Source organism: Cyprinodon tularosa, unplaced genomic scaffold (genome assembly GCF_016077235.1).
Source record: "Cyprinodon tularosa strain WSP-4 unplaced genomic scaffold, ASM1607723v1 ctg158, whole genome shotgun sequence".
NCBI lineage: Eukaryota > Metazoa > Chordata > Actinopteri > Cyprinodontiformes > Cyprinodontidae > Cyprinodon > Cyprinodon tularosa.
In genome coordinates, this window is record NW_024038416.1 from 987,880 (window position 1) to 1,004,185 (window position 16,306).

The 16,306-nt window shown below is 35.2% G+C and overlaps 1 protein-coding gene across 1 annotated transcript; it reads left to right on the top strand.

Annotated features, from left to right (window-relative positions):
- Positions 1–786: 786 nt before the first annotated feature.
- On the top strand, positions 787–15,613 carry abcb11a (ATP-binding cassette, sub-family B (MDR/TAP), member 11a). The gene is given in 26 exon segments (XM_038280244.1): positions 787–890; positions 1,064–1,115; positions 4,457–4,698; positions 4,767–4,851; positions 5,246–5,379; positions 5,463–5,634; positions 5,718–5,842; positions 5,995–6,169; positions 6,854–6,967; positions 7,062–7,172; positions 7,246–7,371; positions 7,464–7,667; positions 7,762–7,932; positions 8,011–8,200; positions 9,882–9,969; positions 10,054–10,162; positions 10,240–10,404; positions 10,556–10,660; positions 12,247–12,408; positions 12,503–12,706; positions 12,798–13,039; positions 13,126–13,282; positions 13,395–13,592; positions 13,686–13,892; positions 14,502–14,648; positions 14,760–15,613. Coding segments are annotated over 26 exon segments (3,975 nt in total). The 5' UTR covers positions 787–801; the 3' UTR covers positions 14,961–15,613.
- Positions 15,614–16,306: the final 693 nt, after the last annotated feature.

Here is a 16,306-nt window from a genome sequence, read left to right on the forward strand (position 1 = left end):
AACAGAAAATATATATATATACGGAGCTGGTCATCACTGTTAAGGTTTGAGTGATTTTCCGTATTAAAAATCATTTTTAAATAAAAGTTTCAATAAGCAGTTTTTTTCTCTGGAAGGCACTAGAAATTCCCCGTAAGGTTTGCTAATATAGTATTAGAATGGCCTCCCGGTCATTACTCCCACTTTACAGTCTTCATTGATAAGGAAGAAACATGATTTTATGAAAGAAAAAATATAAAAAAAATTTAGTTTTGTGTTTTTTTCTGTGATCAACAGAGTAATGATTTGGTCTAATTTAGTTTTCTTAAATTATAAATGAATCCTGGTTTTAAAAAAAATCCTTTAAACATGCAGACTGGTTGAAATAATTGTTCACATGACCCTTATCAGTCTAATTGAAGTCAAGATAATGGGAAACTTGGAGGCATAGGTCAACCTGGTAATAGGATATAAATTCTTTACAGGCGCCTCATTGTTGCTCATGGATTAGGAGAGACAACCAGGTACGGTACATTTCTATTTTCCCTTTCTTCTTACAGTAGTTGATTGGCTTGATAAGCAACACCTGTTAAAGTGAATTTCTTCTAAAATAAATAAACAAATGATACTGTTTGGAAGCTATTTAGAGTAGGCCGTTTCTAATGCATATAACCTGAGCTAGGATATATTTTTCATGTAATAGATTTAAAAAACTGAGCATGATAATTTCTTTTAAACAAACATTGTGTTTCATTGAAATCTAATATTTGTCTACTAATCTTTTTAAGTTAACTAAGAGCTGCGGGGGACTGTGTCGCAAACATGAAGACATCTAAAAAAAAGTCTTTGTTTGGTAAAAATGATAAAGGCAAGTGTGCCTCTTTAAATGAGAATAAGATGAATTGAATTTAGCTTTATGACCTGAGAGATAACTCGAAATATTATCTTTTTTCCTTAGGAGACACTAACAGCGGGTATGTTTTTGAATAAAGATAATATCATCCTTAAACTTAAACAATTTAAAAGCAATGCTTTCATTACTATATATACATATATATATATAAACATTATTTTTTTTTTTCAGAGATGATGAAAAGAAAAAAGAAAACTCTCTTGGCGTTGGATACTTTGAGCTGGTAAATATTTATTTTGTTATTTTTTCATCAAAGAACTTTTCAGACTTTTCATATCGATCTTTTACTCCTTAAACTCATGAGTTTTATAACAAACAAAAAAATTATATTTTATGTTATCAAGAAAGATTTTTTTTCTGCTCTAAAATGGTAATAACTTTTCTACTTTGGAAAAAAAAAAATAATAATTATGTAAAATTATTTTCACTTTAACTTAACCAAACAACAGTAATGACCAATAATCAGTAATGATTTCTCAGTATGTACGAAAAGATGCAAATAATAATTATTAAAAAAAGTCAGGTTGCATAAGCACATTTTTTTATGAGGTCATGTTATTATTTAATTATCTAGTTATGTTAGGGTGAAGGACACACATGGTACTTTGGCTTTTTTCCCAATGTCTGCCCTCAGATATGAGAGTGTGCATGCATTATTGTCTGTGCATTGTGTGTCTGTGAGAGAACATTGATCTCTAGCAATAGGCACTAGCTCACCCACGACAATGAAGGGTGCAGACATATGGATCATCTCTCTTCATCCCAACAACATCAGATAAATGCTTTGTCAGCTTTAGCAAGGATGGGTTATAGCTCCATACTTTAAGACTTTGAGTCAGACTGTTGCGCAATAGAAAGACTGGTTCCTGCATGCTCCAGCTTATTACAGCATCCTTCAGTTTATGAGCTTTGCTGAGTCTTGGGTAATTTCTGAGAATTATAATAAATCAATCATTCAATCTTTATTTGTATAGCACTATTACTCATCAAAAAGTGACCAAAGGGCTTCTCAGGTAAAACAAGATAATAACATGGATAGAAAAAAAGGCATTAAAATACCAGTGCAGTAATGATAAGTAAAATGATAAAATAAAAAAAAGAAAATAAAAATGCCAGACACCAGAAGAAAATACTATTTTTTTTCTTGAAATCCAAAATCAGTAACAAAATAATCCTAAAGCTACCGTGAATTAAAAGACAATAAAATATTAAAGTATTTAAAAGTGATTTAAACAAATCCAAGCTTTTAATGAACCTTTTTCCCTTGGTGTTGGAGCCGCAGCTGAGAAAAATCCATCTTCTTTAGTTGAGTGCTGAGAGAACCATGTTTAATTAAATATATTCTATGTGGTAAAACTAGACTGTTTAAAGATTTGAAAAAATAATCCTATTTTAAAAACAATTCATAAAGAAAAGCCAAAGAAACGGTCAATGTAGATCATATAAAGTAGTGGTGATATACTGAGATCGTCTTAACTTTGCAAATGTAGAGGAGCATTTTGGACAAGATGGAGGTATCAGAATGGGGTTAAGCTGATCCCCTAAAGAAGGTTTATATAATTTTATTTGTCCAGACAGATGGTCATAAAATCACGAAGGACAATCTGAGGAAGTTATGTAATATTGTTAGTCAACCTCAAATAATAAAATAATAAAATCTAAGCTAAACTAATAAGTCAAACATTACCCCTTGATTTCTTAAAGATACACAACAAATGAAACCTTTAGCATTGGTTAATCTTGTTTTCTGTTAAGACACAGAACATTCAGCTTCATCCACAGTTTGACATCCCTTAAACAGTTTAGTAGATGTTTAACCGAATGTTCAAACTGATTTAAAACTGCAGCAGATTCAGGGGTATGTAGAAGTGCAACAACTGGGGAGGTATAGTAGGCTGCTGACTTGACAACACATACTTTGTCATTAAATGTATTTAATGACAAAGTACAAAATGAAACAGAAAGAAGCACAGCGGGTTAAACCACAAGAATTAGGGAGCGACTAAACTGGTTTAAAAATAACTTGAGACTTGTTGCTGTTTTCAGATACAATTTCAGAAATCAACCAGGCTTCTGCATTTTAGGCTGTGACTTGATACTCTTAAAGGAAGCACCAGTAAACTGAGAGACTGTTGCTGCAAGATGCAGGAATTATTTTTGTACGTTGCGTTTGCAAGTGATGTAACATTAATAAAGGCCAAGCAGATCATAATTTCATTTCCTTCATGTAGGGATGGGCGGCTTCGATCAGATGGGTAAAATTTTGTGCAGTTTGGTGTTCCAAGAGAACAACTATCCAAATCATGCTTGAAAATACATCCATACTAATCATATTTACTGCATATTAAAGAGACATTTTGTAAGTTTTAACTGAAAAATATTTTTTTAAAAGCCCCTTTATTGGGCCCTTTAAGACTAAAGACCGTTGACCGTAAAGGACCTAATAATGACATTTAATTCATAGGAATGGATTGAAAACTTTCTTGGTTAATACTCAGTGCTAAACTACATTTACTTGCTTGGAATGACAAATTAATTTATGGATGCTGCTTTAATATTTAATTATAACATCCCAACATGGTGATGTACAACCTAAAACTTAGAATTACATTTAATTTAAAATGTCATTATTACAGGAGAATAATGATAAAAGGGCCTTTTATGCAGAAACTTCAGCCTATTAAAATGTATGAAAATGTATAGTAAAGAATGTGCACTCATCTGCAGTATTTGATCAGAGTTTTTCTTACATAAATGTGCCATTGAGGTAACTTTTAGGTAATAATCAGTTTGTGATTCTGCAAAATTCCTTAGGAAGGTCAACTCACTTTTATCAAGGTATAATTGCTCACATTCTTTTTTGGTGCTGCTGTCTTTCAATTTAGCACTAGAAAGAATATGCATGGGTTTTAGCACCTAAACATTGTTGCCCAATCAAGCAGCTGGTCTTTAACCCAGGCACTGGTAGCTTTGGCAGTATGGACAGGAGCTAAGTGCTGCTGGGAAATAAGCATCTCTATAAAGTAGTCAAGAGAGGGAACAATCTAGTCCCTTTTCTCCCTTTCCCAGGTAAAATGCGCTAATGTTGTCACTGGTTCAGCAAGATCCCAAAAATGTCCTCAAAAGTTTTAAATTACATTTTCTTCACCATCCTTTCAAGGATTGGATACAGAACTCGTCCAATAACCATCCTTTTTGGAAATAAACCTTTGTAGTTTATCCTCCTTGTGGAGAACATCAGAGTGTGTCTGCTGCACAGCTTGTCTGTAAAATGGTTTTATTGATAGTTATATATCTTTCTTTAGTTTTCGGAAAATCATGGACTGTTGGCGAGTTGAAATGTAGTGAGAGTTTAACTTCTACAAATCTGTTCTCTATGTTTTCCGGTTAAAAAATAGACAGGCAAACATGATTTTGTGGTAAAAGTGGCTCGCTTTCGAAGTTTAAGGTTTTTAATAATTTTTTTGATCCATGATCAAATTAAAAAAGGTTTATGTATGTTTTTTTTTTCTTTTTTAATAAACCTGTCCAGTAAATTAACCCCACTCTTTCCTCTACTTAAAGTTTCGATTTGCCACCTGGAAAGACAAACTGATGATGGTGGTGGGCAGCTTGTGTGCCCTGGTCCATGGCTCAGCTTCACCTCTCATGCTTTTGGTTTACGGCATGATGACCGATATCTTTGTTGCTTATGAGCGAGAAATCCAAGAGCTCAAAGACCCAGAGAAGATGTGCTCTAACAGCACCATCCATTGGTCCAACGGCTCCATATTTGAAACAGATGATAATACCACACTTTCCTGTGGGTAAGTCCAGAGTGCACTATTGAGGTGATTCAATGCAGATTGTTGTGTTCACCTCTCTGTCTTTGCAGGGTCAATATTGAATCAGAGATGACCATGTTTGCATATTACTACATCGGCATCGGATTAGGCGTCCTGGTTCTTAGTTATTTTCAGGTTAGTACAGACATTCACTGCAAAAATGAGCTAGAAATAAGTAAACATTTCTTAATTAAGTATATTTACCCTTAATTTCAGTAGGTAAACAAGATGATCTGCCAATTAAATTAGTATTTTTACTCTTAAAATAAGACAATTAGATAATATGCACTTGAAATAAGACAATGCAATTTTTTTTTCTTATTTTAAATGTAAATTGTCTTGTTCCAATGGAAAGATGTCTCTTTAACCTCCTCAATTCCAGACAAAATCCACTTATTTTAAGAGAAAATGACTTATGAAGATTGGATTTTTTTTGCAGTGTTGTGCTTTAACTTGAACATTTTTATGATCGGTTTTGGATCATAGCTGAAACACATAGTGAAATAAATAACTTGTTTTCATGGTGCAGATTTTCCTCTGGGTGTCAGCAGCCGCAGGACAAACTCAGAAAATCAGAAAAACTTATTTCAGGAAAGTTATGCAGATGGAGATGGGATGGTTTGACTGCAACTCAGTAGGGGAACTGAATACAAGGATTTCTGAGTAAGTCGGCGAATCAAAGAATTTGACTCTTGTAGAACAATAGGTACATTTTGTATTTACTAATATGCCCTGTCCCTTCCCAGTGATATAAACAAGATCAACAATGCTATTGCCGATCAGGTATCTATTTTCATTGAGAGGGTCTCGACGTTTGTGTTTGGTTTCCTTGTTGGATTCATCGGCGGTTGGAAGCTTACCTTGGTTGTCATAGCAGTCAGCCCTCTGATTGGCATAGCTGCTGGACTTATGGCCATGGTAATGAAGTGACAACTTAAAAATACATGAATTAAACAATAATTATTAAATGTTTCTAAGAGTTTATCTTATTTTGCTTTAAGGCTGTGGCCCGACTAACAGGACGCGAGCTTAAGGCCTATGCAAAAGCAGGAGCAGTGGCAGATGAGGTCCTGTCGTCCATCAGGACGGTTGCAGCTTTTGGAGGCGAGGAAAAGGAAGCAGAAAGGTAATTTTTCTCCAAAACTGTAATTCAATAAAACAATTATTCTCTCTGTTTAACCAAAGGTATGAATTTATGCATTCCTTTAGTTACGAGGTTTGTTTTGTTGCTGTTAGGCTGAAAAGGAAAATATTGATTAGTGAATTGCTTCGTGACAGGTATGACAGAAACCTTGTCGAAGCTCAGAACTGGGGAGTTAAGAAGGGCTCAATCATAGGAGTGTTTCAAGGATACCTGTGGTGCATCATCTTTCTGTGTTATGCCTTGGCTTTTTGGTACGGCTCTAAACTGGTCATTGACACCAAAGAGTTGACACCGGGGAGCCTTATTCAGGTAAACGAGTACATGAAATTAAGAACAACATATATTTCAAGTTAAATGTTTAGTGGGAGGTCTAATAAGAATCTAAAAAAATCCAATATGAACAATTTATTAGAGATAAAACTCTGGGTATCTGAATTAAGGTTGCTTTTTTGAGCATGATGGTTTATAAATAAATAATGCTTGCCCTTCATCCATTCATTCATTTGTTATGTTTTGTTATTAATTTGTATATTTATCGATCTTGTTCAGTCATTCATTTATTTTATTTTTGAAAATGAATGAGTAATTTAGCATACATTTTTAAAAAGTTTAACGTGTTTAGAATGTATCATAGCAATAGAAGCAGCCTTGTTGAAGGTCTGTTTTATTACATAATAAAGAACACAACTATTTTTCAAGAATTGCTTGCATTAACATAGAATTAGCCTCAAACAATTTGTTTGAAATAAACTAGTCAATACATTTGGAAAAAGAAGTAAGGGCCTATTTAAACAATTATAGTAATTAAATGTATTTTTGTCAGTTAAATTTTTTAAGACTTTATTAACTGATGTCTCCCAAAATACCCCAGAGTGCAAAATAGTCCACCATATAAAAAAAAAAGAGAGATTGGTCTGAAAGTAAAGATATTTAAGCTTCATGTCCATTAGCGTATGTCTGCTTAAACGTTTGCCTTCCTCTTCTTTATCTTAGGTTTTTTTTGGAGTGCTGATGGCAGCAATGAACCTCGGCCAGGCCTCACCGTGTCTGGAGGCCTTCGCTTCTGGTCGAGCAGCAGCGAAAACGATTTTTGAAACAATTGATCAGGTAATGTCATAAGTCCTGGGAGGGGTGAAACAAGTTTCAACAAAGATGAAGTGGAATGGTATAAAATTCAAAGTTTACTTTGTATCTTTTACAGGAACCGGAAATAAATTGTTTCTCAGAAGAAGGACATAAATTAGACAAAGTAAAAGGTGACATTGAGTTTCACAATGTCAGCTTCTTCTATCCATCTCGACCTGACGTTAAGGTAACTCAACTCATCTGACATTGATTATGCTCTTAAAGGGGTCGTTACTAAACTCATTAAATTATTTGCTCAGATTTTACATAACCTGAGCATTCAGGTTAAAGCAGGTGAAACGACTGCTTTTGTTGGACCGAGCGGATCTGGGAAAAGCACCACAATCCAACTCATTCAAAGATTTTATGATCCAAAGGAAGGAACGGTAATTATCTAAGTACATTCAGAGATAAAACACATAAAGCTAAACATATGACTTCTTCTTAATGATCTTTTACGCAAACTCCTGTTTCCCAGGTGACTCTGGATGGCCATGACATCCGCTCATTAAACATCCAGTGGCTCCGCTCTCTCATCGGCATTGTGGAGCAGGAACCAGTGCTGTTTGCTACAACTATTGCGGAAAATATACGTTATGGTCGGCCTGGAGTAACCATGGAGGAAATCATCCAGGCAGCAAAAGAAGCCAATGCTTATAACTTTATTATGACTCTCCCGCAGGTACATTTATACACTAGGAAAAAATGCTGCAATCTTGTTGATTTTGGACTTTTATCTATTGAAAATAATAATATTGTTTCATCTAATCTCACAGACGTTTGACACTCTGGTGGGTGAAGGTGGAGGCCAGATGAGTGGAGGACAGAAGCAGAGGATTGCAATTGCTCGAGCTCTTATCAGAAACCCTAAAATCCTGCTGCTGGACATGGCCACATCAGCCTTGGATAACGAGAGCGAAGCTGTAGTCCAAGAAGCTCTAGATAATGTTAGACTCACAAATAAACTTTAAAGGAAGCCTACTTTTTGACTTGATCTGTGGAATAACATTTAAGTTTCCTTGTAGGTACGAACAGGAAGGACAACGATCTCCATAGCCCATCGTCTTTCCACAATCAGAAATGCAGATGTGATCGTTGGATTTGAGCATGGACAAGCTGTGGAGAGAGGAACACACAGCGACTTACTGGAAAAACAAGGCGTCTACTTCACTCTTGTGACCCTGCAGAACCAAGGTTCATCCAACCCAGCTAGTGGTAAGTTTGTTTTTTGGAAGAAAGCTGCACATAATGTTTAAAAGTAGTCAAAGATTTTACTTTTTGAGCAGTAAAATGCCTCAAAATTGTGTTAAACTGTAGGGAGGGATTAAGGTTTCTAGAAAAAAAATACAAATATCCCCCACTGTTATGCAGTGGGAGAAAATCAGATATGGTTGCAATTGCTTATAGGCAAAATAAAAACATGCAGGCACACTCAGGACTCAGAGAACATAAAAGTACAAATAGGCAGTAAAAAAAAAGAGGAAAAATAGCATGTCAAAAAAGAAAAACTGTGTAATTACAAAGAATAACACACTGAGATTAAGTGAGAAAATGGAACAGCTGTGCAAAAAAATGTATTTATGTAAAAAAAACACATACTGATTAGATAACTTCTGCACAACAAATGGTGTTCAAAATACATAGCTTAATCAGATAAAAAGAAAAACTGTGATTATCTGAGAGGATAAAAGGTGTCAGTTTAGCCTTTTACCAACCAGGGTTATATGATTACCCACACTAAAGTAAGCATATTGGACTGTTTATTACTATATCAATCTCCATGTTTGGATTGTTTCAGATACATTTGACTGAGGAAATCTGATTTGGGAGTGTATATGAATTGAACCCAATTGTCTTTTTAAGTACCTTTAGATGTAATTAGGGCTGTACCAGCTCAATAAATGTGGACTAAATTAATTCCAGTTAAATAAATAGGACTTTAAAAGCACTGTGGGAGTAAACGGCAGGCGGCACAGGACTGTAATGATGGTAACTAATCGTTTCAGCGCAACGGACAAAACAAAAGAATCAAAGCTGAAACAAACAAACTAGAATACAAGAGATGTTTGTTTAGAATCAGTTGCATAACCTGTCATGGTCTGTGGATTATGACAAGTCATGCTACATGTTTTCTTTCCACTTCTTTTGCCTAAATTTTATATTAGATGTTTGCAGATGAGAAAACTGATAAGAAGTAATCAATTTTTAAATCTGGGAATTAAACTGATAGTTTTGCTTATGAAAAAGAGTTTAAAAAGTTATCCACAAAATGAACTTTATGGTTGTGTTGGACTCACTGTTAATACAAACATTCTGCTTGTAAAATGCAGGCTCGGCATTACACACACTGATAATAAAACAACCAGCAGATAAGCCTAAACACACCCTACCGCCCCACCTCATGCTGAGTTGGCTTTTTTTTTTGTCTGTTCTAACTCTCCCAACCTAAACATCATCAGAGAACTATGGCCGGACCCTGAAGTAGCTGCACGTGTGAGAAAGGCAAAGAATCTCACAGAACTAGATGCACTCTGTACAGAGGGTAAACAAACCACAATGAAAAAACACAGCTGGCACAGCTGACTGTGTTGACTGAGGGAATTTGTTGCATTACTTTTGCCTTAAGCTCATTTGCTTTGTTTTCTGTCTGAATGTGTACAACAGGAAATAATAAATCATCTCTTCGATAGTATATAAAAATGTGAATCTGGACAGAAACTGAGAATAGGGAGTATTCCGCAAACTTTATCCAAGTGTTGCCTCTTTTTTTTTTTTTCAAAGACAAGAATAGGAGTATCAGACTAAAATTTTCCACTCGGTACACATATCATTCATCCTTTAGGTTTAAGTAACTGGAAACTTTCAGACTTCTATTGAGGCTGCTTTGATATTCCAGGTCTAGATGTGATCAATGAGTCGACTGATGATGGATACGAAAACATAGTGGAGACTTTTAGACGTGGAAGTTACAGATCCAGCAAAAGGTAAATTAATTTGATTGTAAACTTCAAATAAGATAATGTGAAAAACAAATCGGCACTGATTTTAATACATTCTCAACCCTAAAGGAGCTCTGTACGTCTGCGATCTCAGAGCACACTATCAAATGACTTTGTCCCGGATGCAGTGTCAGGAAGCCTCAGGATCCCTATGGACCTTCAGGTCACACCAGAAAATGTGAGAAGTCAATCATTTATGTTTTAGAACATGCTAAGTCACTGGAAAGCCTTGCTTTTACACTGATCTTTTAACAGACACCTGAGGATGGCCCTGAAGAAAGCGAGGAGTCAGCTCCAGTTGCACGCATCCTGAAGTACAACCGACCAGAGTGGCCGTACATGCTTCTGGGATCAGTGGGAGCAGCAATCAATGGTGCTGTTAACCCTGTCTATGCAGTCCTGTTCAGCCAGATTCTCGGGGTAAGAACTCCTCCCGTGATGACTGTACAGTATGTTACAAGTGGTGTTGTGTTGCAAGTTGAGCTGGTTGGGTTAGTTACTCTGAATACAGTAGATTGTTTAGTAAATCTGTGTTTTTTTAATTAGATTTCCTACTTGCGTTTTTTTTCAGACTTTTGCCATTCAGGACTTGGACAAGCAGCGCAAAGACATTAATGGCATCTGTGTGCTGTTTTGCATTGTGGCTGTGATAAGTTTCTTCTCACAATTTCTGCAGGTTATTTCTCTTTCAGTTCTTATATCATTGCTTATAAATGAACAGAAAACACAAACACACTGTCACACACACACAGACATATATACAGTATATATATATATATATATATATATATATATATATATATATATATATATATATATATATATATATATATATATATATATATATATATATATATATATATATATATATATATATATATACATTTTTCAGCTTATTTAAGTGGGACAATGCACCTCTGCAAGGTTTTGTTGAGGAATCAAAATCAGCTTTAATTGCAAAGTTTAAAATCAAATTCAGGAATTTGATTTCTGCTCTACTAGGCTCACAAAAAAGAATATTAAAACAAAAATAGGAAGGAAAAAATGGAAAAGAATAGGGAAAAATGGAAGAATAAATATAATTGATATTTTTACTGTTTAGGTCACATCCCCACATTTACCAGTAAAAAAAAGCCTGGTTTTTTAACAAAAATTTGAAATGTTGCCTTCACTTCCCTCAGATCTAATAAAAGAGCAGTAACTCGCCATGTTTCGTTGTGGGTAGGGCGCTCTTTCTGTGTTTTATTTAGTGTTATTTTCATGCTAAACACCCCCTCAGGAAGAGAGACCAAAAGTTTGCTTTAATCGTATTTCGTAAACATCCTGAAACAAGGTTTTGGAAGATTTTAGCCAGGCTTACATAGTTTGGTCACATGTGGAAAACAACAAGAACTTGATGAGAATTCTTGGAGTTTTTAGTGTTGCTGGGAGGCTATGGAAAACCCATTGACCAGTTTCCGTTTTTACTTTCCATTATTTTTGTCGTCCATGTAGTCATTTTTCTATTACGAATACTATTGAAATTGTTTTTTATCTGTTAAAATAGGTCTAATGTTTACCTCTTTTATGAAAAAAAAGTTTTAAAAAATTTAAAGTACGGTATTATGAATGTAAAAAATATTTTGCTTAGGTAAAAGAAGAAAATAGTTTCTTAGCTTTTTGGTTGAAAGTTTGCTTTTCTACAGTCTCAAAAATATTTGCAGTCTATTTTCACCGTTTAAAATATTTTTGGGTTAATTAAAACTTTCCTTGCAATAAAACACACAATAAATGTATCATTAAAAATCTTATTCTAAATAATAAAAAAAAGTATTCAGAATGATTGTAAATGCAGCCAGGATCTGCTAAATTAGTCCAAAAACCCCCCAAAACACTCCAAAACGTTATTAGTGGATTTTCACTAATAACTGGTGACTGACTGAAGCTGATGACAGATTCAGTACCTTAGACATTGTTTGGACCAATCATAACATCTCTCAAAACTACAGCAGAATATAACTTTAGCAAGTGTGAGGAAAATAAGGGTCTGCTTTTCTTATGGTTTTATCGCAAAATGACTGATCAACTAAATCAAAAGGTGATTTTGTAAAGTAGTAGTTTAAGAATGTATATTGGAAACCACATAATAAGTTCATTTAATTTTGAATATCTTATTTTAATTCCATCCATCCATCCATCCATCCGTACAGTCTGCTTTAAAACAGCATCTGAGAAACAAAAAAAATATGTTTCCAAACAAAGCTGTTCATATTTTTCTTTTAGGGATATTCTTTTGCTAAGTCTGGAGAACTACTAACCCGCCGTCTGAGGAAAGTGGGCTTTCAGGCCATGCTAAAACAAGAAGTTGGCTGGTTTGATGATCCAACAAACAGTCCTGGAGCCCTGACCACCAGGCTGGCCACAGATGCATCCATGGTTCAAGGGGTAAGTCTTTATTGTTGCTTTTCTTATTCATCTTGCTTATTGATCTGTTCTTCCGGAATGGTAATTATAAATGTGGCTGTAATGATTTCTGCAGGCAACAGGTTCTCAGATTGGTATGATTGTGAACTCACTGACCAACATTGGAGCTTCGTTCATCATTGCCTTCTACTTCAGCTGGAAGTTAACGTTGGTAATCTTGTGCTTCCTGCCTCTTATTGGGCTATCTGGTGTATTCCAAGCCAAAATGCTGACAGGCTTTGCAAACGAAGACAAAAAATCTATGGAAGCAGCAGGACGGGTGAGCTTGTTTTCCTAATCAGTGCTCCGTTTATCATCCAACTATCTTTTAGCAGTGATTTTGAGTGCTATGAATAATGTCTCTCCTCCAGGTGTCCAGTGAGGCTCTTGGCAACATCAGGACTGTTGCGGGTTTAGCCAAAGAGCGCTCATTTGTGGAAATATATGAACAAAAACTGGAGCTTCCATATAAATCTGCCAAGAAGAGAGCCAAGGTCTATGGGCTCTGTTTCGGTTTTGCCCAGTGTGTCATCTTCATGGCATATGCTGCTTCTTTTAGATATGGAGGCTACCTGGTGAGAGCCGAAGGGTTACCATACATGCTGGTGTTTAGGTGGGTTAAATGTACAGTTAAAACATTTTAAAAATGATTCAAACTCCACCTTACAGTATTGCTCAACTTTTGGATTCTGTCTCCAGGGTGATTTCAGCTGTGGTGATCAGTGGGACGGCACTGGGCAGAGCTTCCTCCTTCACTCCAGATTACGCCAAAGCCAAAATCGCTGCTGCCCAGTTCTTTAAACTGCTGGACAGGATTCCAAAAATCAGCATCAGTCATACAGATGGAGAGAAATGGGTCAGTTCATTTCCAATGCTTTTAGTTGTAATCTCTTTCAATCGAATGGTTAATTTGTATTTATTAACGTATTTTAGTGTGTATTTCATGGAACTGTGTTTACTCTCTATAGGAGATGTTCAAAGGAGAGATCCAGTTTTGTAATTGCAAGTTTACGTATCCGACTAGACCGGACATTCAAGTGCTGAGCGGCTTGGTTGTTTCTGTGAAGCCTGGTCAGACTTTGGCTTTTGTTGGGAGCAGCGGCTGTGGGAAAAGCACCAGCGTTCAATTACTGGAAAGGTTCTACGATCCAGATGAGGGACAAGTGGTGCGTGTTGTTCATTTTAGATGTAAACGGCACAGATTACAAACAACAAAATAAAACATTAAATTTGGTTAAATTGTTCCATGTTACTTTCAGCTGATTGATGGTCACCCGTCCCATAACGTCAACGTGCCTTTCCTGAGGTCACAGATTGGGATTGTATCACAGGAACCAGTTCTATTTGACTGCAGCATAGCGGAGAACATCCAGTATGGAGATAACACTCGGACCATTAGCATGGAGGAGGTTGTGGAGGCTGCCAAGAAGGCCCATCTTCATGACTTTGTTATGTCTCTACCAGATGTGAGTGAAAAAGCTTCATATTAATGGTGACCTTTTATATTACATCATATTATTATCATATTATCATGTTAACTTAGTGGCTGAATTAATCAAAAAATCAGACAGTGCTCTGGTTATGTTAATTTGAAATGATAAGTAGTGTAATCTGAAATTTAAGTTTGAAGCCAATCAAGAAGAGTATTTGTCTAACAGTCAGAAAGTTTTTATTTTAATACTGCAGTCAACCTTTTATCTGATTTAAATCCGAATAAGAGCTTCCTTTGTGAATGCAAAAATCTTCCTGGTTTTAGACTTGCAAGTTTTTAAGTGAATTTGATCAAGCAAAGATAATGTTTATGTGGTTAGCTTTATGTATAAAAATGTTTCACTGCAGAAGACGAACAGTAAGTCATAATACATACATTATTGATACAGTAATCGTTCTTTTGTTCATCTTTATAGAACTAAAGTTAATACACTACCTTTTATTGGTCTTTCACATTTAAGATAAATAAAATATATTAAAGTTTGAAACTGTTATACAACAAAATGCAAAATTGCGGCTTCATTTAGGGAAGGATAAATGCTAACCCTTTACTATTTTATTCTCCTTATAACTTGAACTGGTAGAAATATGACACTCAGGTGGGTGCCCAAGGCTCACAGCTGTCAAGGGGACAGAAGCAACGCATTGCCATCGCCAGAGCAATTGTCCGAAATCCTAAGATCTTGCTGCTAGATGAGGCTACTTCCGCTCTGGACACTGAAAGCGAACAGGTGAAACACAGTTTCAGCTTTGATCACATAAATAAAGAAGATGCATAGGAATAAATGCTTGCAGCAACATTCAGAAGAACATCCTTTTGACAGAGCTTTGTCTTTTCCCAGACTGTTCAGACTGCTCTGGATGAGGCAAGGAAAGGGCGAACCTGCATCGTCATCGCTCACCGGCTCTCCACCATCCAGACTGCAGACATTATAGCAGTAATGTCAGCGGGAGTAGTTATTGAACAAGGCACACATGATAAACTCATGGCCAAAAAGGGTGCTTATTATAAATTGGTCACAACAGGAGCTCCGATCAGCTAATCACATGCAGCAACAAACAGTATTAGAAACATTTGATTAAAAAATCTTGACATCACTGTGAATGCAGTGGTGCTGTGAGGACTGCATGGTAAAAAATATAAGCTAGGAATCTGATACAGAGTTTATTTATCTATTTGAAAAATATGTATTTCATATCTATATAGCAATAAAAAGATACACAATTACAGAAATAAACATAACTTGCATCAAAACAACATAGCTCTGACCAGTGTTTATGACTTGTTCCAACTAATTTCTGATATTATAGCATTATTTGTCTTTCTAAGAGAAAAACAAATAATGAGACGAGTTAACTTTTTCTAAGGGTGCTTTTTTTGTAAAAATGTTCTAACATTTGGAATAGTATGTTATTCCATTGGAAAAATGTCACATTACTTATGATAAAACACCTTAAGAATCTGTTGTTTAAATTGTTATGTGCATTATTGAAGCTATTGTTTAAGTATTTATTTGTCTAATGTATAAAAAGGATTAATGCACCATACCATATCTGGCCTTTTTTGTTGGTTTTACTGTATGTTGGTTTTTCTGGTTGTTATTGTTTTTTTGTTTGTTATTATTATTTTTTCTTCTTTTTGTTGTAATGATGTTTTCAACTTTTGTCATATTAAAATCAATTCTTAAGTAAGATAAAACAATATCCAATGTTGTTGTGGAGTGAAAATAAAAAGTAAAAATCTACAAGTTTTGCCTTTTTAATTTTTCCCCCCTTCTGATTTCTTCAGTAATACATACATTTTTGATATTTTAACCCCCCATTTTTTTCTTTTCAAATAATGCTCATATTACAGTGTTTCCTTTGTCATCCTTAATAATGGTTTAACTTTAGTCCTAGCTCAAATACAACCTAAGCTTAAAACAACCCTTCCAATTGCATAGAGTCCTATGCACTGCTGGCTTGGAGTCCTTGAGACAATGTGAGTTAACATATTTTTAAAAAGAAAAATAAACTCATTACACAGAGGAACACATTCAAGCTTTCAGTATAAATATTTGTTGCAAAGCTAGTTTTAAAATTACTTCAATTTTGACCCGAACAACATTTCCGATTGTGATTTTTTCAGCATTTTTTCTGAGCATGTTTTGTGATTGCAGCTCTAATCTTAGACCTTCTTGACAGCCTCCACCTCCTCATTTAAATGCAGAAAAATCAATTTTCATTCAAAGTATTCTAAACATAAAACCCTGGGTAACTTATATGATACTTTGGATAAACTGCATGTCTTTCTCATTGGTTGTCTATTTTTGCACTGTCAGTACCTGGGAGCATTAAGTTTTCTTTAAGTTTGTTTTGGCAAACTCTCACAGCAGTTACATCATTCAGC